Source organism: Gavialis gangeticus, unplaced genomic scaffold (genome assembly GCF_001723915.1).
Source record: "Gavialis gangeticus isolate Ggan-Ray unplaced genomic scaffold, GavGan_comp1, whole genome shotgun sequence".
Classification (NCBI taxonomy): Eukaryota; Metazoa; Chordata; order Crocodylia; family Gavialidae; genus Gavialis; species Gavialis gangeticus.
Window position 1 is genome coordinate 84,569,462 of NW_017729031.1, and position 10,291 is coordinate 84,579,752.

A 10,291-nucleotide genomic window follows, 5' to 3' on the forward strand; every position below is an offset into this window, starting at 1 on the left:
CTTCCTGATCATCCTGGGCATACACTGGCTCTTGCTCTACAACCCTTGTTCAGCAGAAGTTGGGTTCCAGTTCAAGTCTGTACAATGCCAGTGAGCCTGCTGTCTTGGTTCTGAACTTTTTGTTTGGTCTTACTGAAACAGGACCTTTGTTTTCCCTTTCCCTCAACTTGTATTTGCAATGTTTCTAGAGGCTACAGAATGGCAGGACCTACCCTAAAGTAGCAGAAGAATAGAAGTGTATACCAGAAAAGGAAATAGAGAAAAGACTGAATTAAAAACCCTCAAGAGTTGTCCTATGTTCACCATTTTACTGAGAAAAACAGGTGGGGAAGGTTTTTGAAGGATGCATTGTGGATTTTTGTTTTGTTTCATGTCAGTTGGCAGCATCTTACAGAAAATAAACACTACAGAAGTGCATGGCAACCTATTTCTAGGAGAAATAATACTGCAGCAGTAATTACCAATGAACACCTCTTGTTAAAGAAAAGGAACTAATAATTAATTTCAGATATTTAATAAGTTTCAACTGTGCATGGTCACACAGTATCCTTATAGTTTAGATGCTCTAATGTCAATGTGAAACAAATGGGAACAAACTACCACTTTTGTAAATCCAACATTTCTAGTCACTTACTGGGAGCAGAGGATGACATTCCAATTAAAATTCTATATTTGAATTCTAGGTCAGGTTTTAAGAAGTTTATATACATATAATATCAGATTAAAGGAGTCAAGAATTGTAGTACAATTCTAATGTAAGAACACATCCAAATAAATTTGTGTGCTATCAAGATTTTCAAACTGTGCCATAACATTACTTATTACTTTTGTTCATGTGTGCTACCATTTATTGCAAGACTACAAAGCAGACTCATGCACAGAGGAGATTCATCACAAAGACTGCCTAAAATGGGGAGTTATTAAAAGAAGAAATCTGCTGCTAGTTGTTCCAGAGTGATGAGTTTCTAGCCTACATAATTAACTATTGTTCAAACTGGTAGACAAAACTATAGAAGCAGGGTTTTTTCCCCCTTGGGAGGGTGGGAAGGAGAAGGGAAGACCAAGAGTGCATGTGCCTGGGTCAATCACCTTCCTTCTATTCATATTAGTAAGACATTGTACAATGGAGTGAATCATAAACTTACCAGATAAAAAAAATAAAAATAAAACACCACCACAATTTTCTTTGGATTCAGCTTGTAAGAAAGACAACAGACTCTAAAAGCATTTTGGCTGACCTTTGATATGCATTGGATTGGAAAATTTCCAGTTTTTTTTCAGCCAACATCTGTAAATGTTTTTTTTCATAATCCCAGAGGGATATGCAGTATGAGTCTACACCAAATGATATGTTTACTAAGGAAATGGAGGAGCAGTTACAAATTGAGTTACAAATTGAGAAATGTACTTTACTGAATGATCAAATGCAAGTAGGAAAATTATTTCCAGCATCTTAAAACAGAAGTGTTGGAAAACACCAAAAGACATAGAATGCTTGGAAAAACTAGTAAAGAGGGAACAGACGTGTGCAACTAAGAGCCACATTTTAAGACTTTGTTTTGTGGAAGTCTTTGTGCAGTCACTTGAATCAGAAATTTACAAAAATAAAAAGAGAAATAAGCCAGCAGCTGGAAAAACTAGTGTAAAAACATTTTATTCAGTCCAGGCAGTCTACGCTGAGATTGGCTTTAACTTGGACTTTACAAACATGTATCACATTATACCTCCAACTCTTTTGCCTTTTCATCTGCTGTTCTTTTATGCTGAAGTTGCTGTTCCTCAAACACATTTTGTAGCTCCTTTTCTTTCAAGCGCTCATTCTGCAAGTCTTGGAGTGCACCTGTCAGATCTTTTTCTCTGTTTTCCAGTTCAGAGCTGCAATATTAGCAAAGTTACAAATGACACCTCTAGAGAAAAGGATCATTTTTTTTGTTCTTAAATATTTCATCTTTTTTGTTTCTAAATATTATGGTCTTGGAAAGATACCTTTTCTCAGACTCTGTAACCTCTTCCCCCCCCCCCCCTCCTCCCCCATGGTAGAAGAAATTAAGTCTCTTTGACCCATAACTCACCATACAACAAGATGTTATATTTTGTTAGTTGTTTCTATGGTGTCACCTACCTTTTTTAAACTCTACTCTTTAGCTGAACTTTAAAATTGAACTCTTTCATATTTTAACTTCTAACTGTTAAGAACCAGGATATGTTACTCTACTCTGTGGTACAGCAACAATGCTGCTAAATGGTAGCATGTACTACAACAATGGGGGGAAAATGAAAATGCATGTAAGACCATGACCAGGCCGTTAAAGTAAAAGGAAGTAACTAGAATCTGTCCAACAAACCTGGACCAAAAAGAAAGAGTAGGCAAGAGTTGAGGGTAATGACAAACAGAAACCACTGGTCAGAATCGAGAAGAAATTCTGCTCTGACCAACAAATTCCACTGTGTCCATATGGGGTAGGGAGAGAGGTATTATTAAATGAAACTTCCTACATATTTCACTGCTGTGGAAGAAGCAATTCTCAAGTTTAAGCCACTCATCAAAAATCTGTTAGAAGCCAATAAGAATTTACTTTTCTTAAGCTGCCATTTCCAAATGTTTTATTTCTTCACTGTCCCTGAATGGCATGGTTCTGGACTTAACCATTACAAAATTATGTCACATAGATCATGTATTTCAAAAGTACTATTACTTACCGGAACTGGTTTATTTCCCTCTGAAGGTCTTGCAGGGACTTTTGCAGGTTTTCATTCTCTAACTTGCTTTCATAAAGTTCTGATTTCAAGTTTGATGCTGCAGTCTGTTCCTGCTTCTGGAGTTCTCGCATCTCAGAGGCCCTCTGCTGCTCAATGCTGAGAGTATTCTGTAAATCACTTGCTATGGATTTTTCCTGCTGAATCTTGTATTCTAGTAATTCAACTAAGAGGGAAAATAATGAAGACCATTTGTACTGTAACACTTTTAACAATTCTATTCCCAATTATACACATTTAAAAGTACTGATAAAAAGGACCAAAACTGCTACAACTTTCCCCATCTTCTCTTAACAAAGAACTCAATTATTTCAAAAAGCTCATACAATAATAAATATTTTCCAGAATTACACAACTACTGTTTTATTTAGAGAGTGTCTCAAGCAGCTTTCCCCTTTCGTTCTGACTTGTTCATTGGATTTCTGATTCCTCTCTGGTTTCTAACTCTTGATTAAAACAATAAATTGCTAGCAGGCCTCAAATAACCTATTTACCAATGTACATTGATAAACACACCAGTTCAGAAAATTTTCTGAAAATCCACCATTTTCTTGTTCGTCTCCCAAGTAGTTAATGTGCATTTCTTGACATAACATTTTTCCTTCAGCCATCTCTAAGATAAAGAATGCATATAACTTGTTTTTGGTGCATTTCAAAAACCTTTTCAAACAAACATTTCTGCAGTGAAAGATTTTTAAAATAGGCTGCACTCTTACTGCTGCTAAGACCTTTAAAAAATCTGATATATTTAAAAAAAATGATGTCAGGGTATATTGTTTTCTATTAAATGGCCCTGTGCTGGAATGGAAAAAGCAGATGCAAGGAGTTTAAACTAAGTACTACCCTTCCTCCGAAGTTGATGTTCTTGTTTACTCCCCCGATCCTCTGCATTAGTAATGGTTTCCTGTAGCTGCTGTAGCTTCTCCTGGTTTTGAAGATGTGTCATTCGTAGTTGTGCTCGAAGGTCCTGTATTTCAGAAAGTAAGCTGCTCCTATCAGAAGATAAAAGGTGCTCTAAGACTAGCTGCTGCTGTTCTTCCTGAAAATAAACAAAGCCCATTTCAGACAAACAGGGGCAAAAAATCCCAGTAACTTCTAAGTAATATTAAGTTCATACAGATACTCACATTCTCCCCATAGGATAAATTCAAGAAATTTTATAAACTATATTTCCCTACATAACTTACATTTTATAAAAAGACAGAGGCAATTTGAATTGATTAAACTCATACCTATTCTATTAACAAATTTTTGAGCTGGCAACAGGAAGTACTTTATTAGCCTCTCTAATAGCCTGACAGTTATCGCAAACTATCTTTAATCATTTCAGAATAAGTATCATAACAAGATTGGAGGAAAATGGCTATCAAAACAAAACTCACAAAAACCTAATGCCCACAGCATAAGATTTCATAGATTTCATAGACATTAGGGTTGGAAGGAACCTCGGAAGATCATCAAGTCCAGCCCCCTGCCCTAGGGGCAGGAACTCAGAAGGGGTCATAGAATCCCAGCAAGATAAACATCCACATTTCTCTTGAAGGCATTCAAAGTAGGTGCTTGAACCACCTCCGATGGCAGGCTATTTCAGACCTCAGGGGCTTGGACAGTAAAGTTCTTCCTTATTTCCAGCCTGAAACGGTCTTGGCGGAGTTTATGACAGTTCAACCTTGTCATCCCTTGGGGTGCTCTGGTGAACAAACATTCCCCCAGATCCTGGTGAGCACCCCTTATACATTTACAGGCAGCGATGAGATCACCCCTGAGAATCCACTTTTCCAGGCTGAAGAGTCCCATAGCTCTCAGCCTCTCATCATAAGGTCTGTTTTCCTGACCTCTGATCATGTGCATGGCTCCTCTCTGGATTCTCTCAAGCTTCTCCACATCCTTTTTGAATTGTGGAGCCCAAAACTGGACGCAGTACTCCAGCTGCGGCTTCGCCAAGACCAAGTACAAGGGAAGAATGATGACCTGGGATTTGCTTGAGAAGCATCTATAGATGCAAGCCAACGTTTTGCTTGCTTTACTAGTCATAGCATCATATTGATGGCCATGTTCATCTTGTGGCCAATCATGACGCCCAAGTCCCTTTCATCTGTAGTGCTAGCCAGCGTAGCACTGCTGAGCCTATAAGCATACTGCGGGTTTTTCTTCCCAAGGTGGAGAACCTTGCATTTTTCAGTGTTAAACACCATCAGGTTCTCATCTGCCCATTTCCTGAGCCTGTCAAGGTCAGCCTGGGTCGCCCTCCTGTCCTCACGTGTAGATACTTTGCCCCAACGTTTGGTGTCATCAGCAAACTTGGCCAGTCCGCTTCTGACTCCAATGTCCACATCGTTAATGAAGATGTTGAATAATATAGGTCCAAGGACAGAGCCTTGAGGGACCCCACTGATCACAGCAGACCACAACAATTGACTTCCATCAACCACCACCCTCTGGGTCCAACCATGGAACCAATTCCCCAGCCAGAGGATTGTGGTGGACCTGAGGCTGCAGCTGGCCAGTTTTGCCAAGAGGTGATCATGGGATACCAGATCGAAGGCTTTTTTGAAGTCAAGATATACGACATCAATCTCTTCTCCCTTGTCCAGGTGATGGGCTACTTGGTTGTAAAAGGAAATAAGATTGGTCAAGCAAGACCTACCCGCAACAAACCCGTGCTGGCTATCCCTCAGGATGTTGCCATCAGCCGTTGTGTTAAGAATGGCCTCTTTGATAATCTTTTCTAAGACCTTCCCCAGGATAGAGGTCAAGCTGATGGGCCTATAGTTTGCCAGATCCACTTTCCTCTCTTTCTTGAAGACAGGCATAACATTGGCCTTCTTCCAATCATTGGGCACTTCACCAGAGCACCAGGAGTTCTCGAAGATCCATGCCAGGGGCCGAGCTATGATGCTAGCTAGCTCCTTGAGTACCCTGGGGTGTAGACTGTCAGGCCGGCTGACCTGAAGGTGTCCAGCCTCTCAAGCTGTTCCTTCACAAGGTCAGCACTGATGGAGGGTAAGGAATCTCCCTCACCCGTAACGGGCAGGGGCATCCCATGGGACTGGTGAAAGACCAATGCAGAGCACCCATTTAGCAAGTTGGCTTTTTCCTGGGCATCAGTTGCCAGTTGTCCCATCTGCTTTAGCAGGGGTCTAATGTTGCCCTTGCTTTTCCTCTGGCTCTCCACATATCTAAAAAAAAGGACTTTTTATTGTCCTTGATATTTGTAGCCAGTTGGAGTTCCATTGCAGCCTTGGCTTTCCTAGTTCGCTCCCTTCAGGTCTGGACCAGTACAGAATATTCCTCCTTGGAGGTGGATCCTGTCCTCCATTCTTTTTAGACGCAGGAGGTCCTCTAGTTCTTTGTTGAGCCAAGGGGGCTACTGTGCCCTTTTGCTGCCTTTCCTCTGAGATGGAATAGATTTAGCTTGTGCATCCAGGATTGCTCCCTTGAGGAGCAACCACTCTTCATGAGCTCCCCTCCCCTTTGGGTTGTGGTCCCTTAGGGCCTCACCAAGAAGCCTCCTGAGCTTGTCAAAGTCAGCTTTCCTGAAATCGAGAACTTCTGTAAAGCTGACTGACTTGCCAGCTTTACAGCAGATAGTGAAAGTGATCAGCTCGTGGTCACTGTCACCCAGCTTCCCTTCGATTGTTAGGTCGCTGATTAGCAAGATACAAAAGTATGAGAGATTTAACATCCACATACTGTGTCACCAACTATGATTACCAAAAACTTAGGGAGAACACAGTGAATGATAAGGAGTTTCTTACTTGTTGTTTCATAATATGCTCCAGCTTTTCCACCAATGAACCTTTATCTCCAGACCCAGGATTGCAGAGATGCGACTGCAAGTCAATTTGCAACATGTTGCGCTCTTTCTCCAATACGCTCTGAACAGCTTGGAGAAGTTCACCTCTCCAGTCAAGACAAGCATCTGAATATTCCTACAGGGAGAGGGTAAATTTATTAGCATCTATACAAAAGAACTGGTGATGTATTTAATTTTAATGAATTTGTTTTATCTTGATACCTTGTCTCCTTTATCTGTCATCTTACTAAGATAATCTTTTAGTGACTGTATTGCATCCAATAAGGTGAGACCCTCTTTTTGCCATCCCTCTGCTGCTGTCGGCTGCTGAACACTCTTTGGATCCCTCAGAACAAATGGATATTCTGACAAAGCCAATATTTTGCGACTCTCTTCATACACCATTTTCAGCACAGTCTGAAGAGAGAAAACATTTCTATAAATAACATTAAATTAAGATGATCTAAAATGCCAACCAGAAAACATTGTGCTATATTTCTGTAAATTAAACTTAACAATAAAAACAGTGTCTGCCAAAAGACTAAGATGTTTTTGCACTGTAAACTTCAGGGAACAAACAAACAGAGATGAAACAAAAAACTCTTTAAGGATGTGTTTTACCTATTAAAGATATTTCTATAAAATGACAGTATTTAAAAACATCAGATTTCTAGAGAAAAGGAAATTAGAAATTAAGATTCCCCCATTAACTTACATTTTGTCTTCAAGTACCAACCCTCCTCCAATATAGATGCTAATGAGCAGGCATGTAAAATTTAAGTAGGAAAACCTACTGCATAGTGCATCTCAAGTTCTAGTTTCCACATAGAACCAAGATACAACACAAATCTCATCCATCCCACCTTACAAGCTAGAGATGCCTCTGTCTTTTTACCCTGCAATATCCAGTCTGTATCAAGCAGATAAACGTTAAGCCCCATTCAATCTATCATGCATCATTTGTACTGTGGGAGCATCTGCCTAGATAGACCTTCAGGCATGGTAGAAAGACGGAGAAAAATGCCCCTGTCCAAAGGAACTTACCAGCTATGTAAGTAGCTTGTCAGGACAGTTTAACACATGACTGTCTACATGATGTCACAGTTTTAGCCCTACTGTTTGAAACATATGAAAGACCCTACAAGAGTCAGCTTAATTGCCTGGTATTACAACTTTTGTGCAAGCCATATTGCAAAAACTCTGGTTCACAGTGCACTTAAAAAAAGAAAAAGAAAAAAATGTGTTACCTATTGTCAAGTATGTTTGTAAAATTGAATATCTTGTGCAAGTTGGTAATATGGTCTAGGAACTACATTACCAAAATCTGACCATCTCTTCACACCTTTCTTGCACACAAGTTAGGAACACTTTGCATAGATTCCTGTATCTGAAAACTTCTCACTAGACTGACTAACCTAGGAATCAGCCAGCCTGGCACAGAAAGAAAACATGAAGCAGTACTAAAAATCTGTCACCAGCTTCTGGAAAGCTACATAAGAGCAAGGAGCTACCGCACTTCCACTATGGATCCTGTCTCTCTCTCTCTCCTAGGAAGAGTAAAGGAATCACTCCTGCTACTTAAGGTAGGAAGAAGGGAACAAACTTTAACTGTGGGTGTTTGTGAGCAGTGCTGTATTTCCTGTGTTCCTTCTGATTTCCTTAAGAGAGATAAAGATCATCACTCCAATAGATCAGATCTCTTTCAGCAGACTGCTCCATCATAAGCGAAGACTGGGCCACTGGAAGATACGCCATTCTTGCACACAACCAACTTTCTAGCAAATTTCAGGTATAAAATGTGCATCAGCACTCAATACAGATGTCCCTTAGCACATCTTGCTGAAATATAAGCTAAATGTGTGAATACATGACTGAGTCAGTTCTACACATACCTTGGCAAATATTAAAAATTCCTGGGTTTTTTTGGCAATAAAACAAAGTTTATTAAATCTGATGTCATGTGATTACCCCCCAATGTTGCTAAGTGGCTCCTGGAGGCCACTGAAGTGAATAATGTTCTGTTTGTGATGGTCTTGGCTTAAATTTTAACAGATTATATAAAACATCCCTAAAATATTCAGGGTCTTAATAACTTAAGTAGTGGAAACTTCTTGTTCTGTTGTTACCAGACTAAATCATCTCTTAAAATGAAATCATCTCTCTGCACATAAGCTATTATATCATGTACAGATGTTTCCTTGTCTCGTTCCAAGTAAAGCCATTTGAGATTTACATTAAATCCTTTTCTAGATTTCTCTAATCAGAAATATCCCAGCCTGGACATGAAGTTATTATTCCAAAAGTAAGTTGCAATGAGCAACAACATAGGCAATTAAACAATTTTAAATGATAAATATGTGCATCCAAATCTCCAGTTCCTCCCACTACATCCTGAGTTATTCCCAATAAGAGACCAGTTAAGGGTGAGGTTCAAGACGCACATTATTTTTGTAACACAAAATTTGTTTGGAACTCTGCCAGCCTGCAAGGGAAAACTTGTGGTTTCCCACATTTTTCTCCTTTAAAAGAGAATCCATTTTTAAAAGTTTGTTCGCAACCTTTTCATATATTCTTGTGACCCACTTTTGGGTCATGACCCACAGGCTGAGAAACACTGCTCTAGGGCACCAGTGTTGCCACTGCCACCTCCTCTAAAGCACCACCAACATGTGGACCCTTGTTTTTTGTCATGCTAAAACAACCTATTTATCACCACAAATGTAATAAGAGTCAAGGATCTGAGACTCTTCTGGCTGCAAGTCTCTCTTCTAAACAGATGGTCTGGTCTAGATAGGCAAATCCCTACAACAAGAGGTAACAAGGTACCAACTTCGCATATTTGTTTCCCCTACTGAGGTTTGTTGATCTATGCCCTGCCAAGAGAAGCAATAGGAGAACAGGTTGGATATAGCCAGTCAGGTCTGAGGCCTCCCTACAGTGAAACAGAAAAAAGTTACTCTGCATCGCTTCTGACACTCAAAAGCAGAACAGTGGATTTGTGGCAAAATACCTGACTATATACAGGTTACTGCTTGGGAACAGATGCATAGATACATATTTATACATAGTGAACTGCCTCTCTGAAAGTCAGTGGGCGTGGTTACCCAACAATCTAGAGGCGCACTGATAAAATATTTTTTTGGCCGATACTGATGACCAATTATTAACTAGCCATATTGGCTGATAGTGATTGGCTGATCTGATTGCCGATATGGAGACTGGCAGCTTCGAGAGCAGCATCCAGGTGATAAGTCTGTTGGCAGGAAGGTGTGGAGAAGGGATAGGGCATGAGAGGACACAGATTGAGGCCCCCGCAATGAGAGCGGGAGGGGCAGGGGATGCCCAGCTGGGGTGGGGCACAGGACTGAGCTGCGGGCAGCTCATCTGGGGGGCAGAAGCTCCTACCACTGCATGCACTCCCAGGGGAGGCACAGGAGGCCCATGCCCCCCGAACTTGTACACAGAGCAAGAGCGGGCTGCCCACTGCATATCCAAGGCCTGGGGCTAGGCCGGGGCAGACAGAGGTGGGGTGGGCAGAGGCAGTGCTTGGGAAGGTAGTTATGGGAGTGGGGTCTACAGCAACCCCAAAATTCACTGCAGCCTCCACTCGGTGACCCCTCTCACCCCAAAGAGGCCAGTGCAGCCCCAAGCCTGCAATGGGCAGCCCACCCTCGCTCTGTACACAAACCCTGGGGGGCATGTGCCCCCCAAACCTTCCCCAGCGGTGTGCACAGCGGC

At 41.0% G+C, this 10,291-nt stretch overlaps 1 protein-coding gene across 9 annotated transcripts in view; it reads right to left on the reverse strand.

Moving 5' to 3' along the window:
• Positions 1-10,291, reverse strand: part of PCNT (pericentrin) — a 143,178-nt gene that overhangs the window by 21,937 nt on the left and 110,950 nt on the right. For 8 of the 9 annotated variants that reach the window (XM_019523292.1, XM_019523297.1, XM_019523294.1 and 5 more), the window contains 5 exons: positions 6,776-6,970; positions 6,516-6,689; positions 3,601-3,796; positions 2,701-2,923; positions 1,725-1,875 (listed from right to left, as the gene is read on the reverse strand). In XM_019523292.1, coding sequence (XP_019378837.1) covers positions 1,725-1,875; positions 2,701-2,923; positions 3,601-3,796; positions 6,516-6,689; positions 6,776-6,970 — 939 coding nt within the window. The other variant, XM_019523296.1, reaches the window with a different exon arrangement.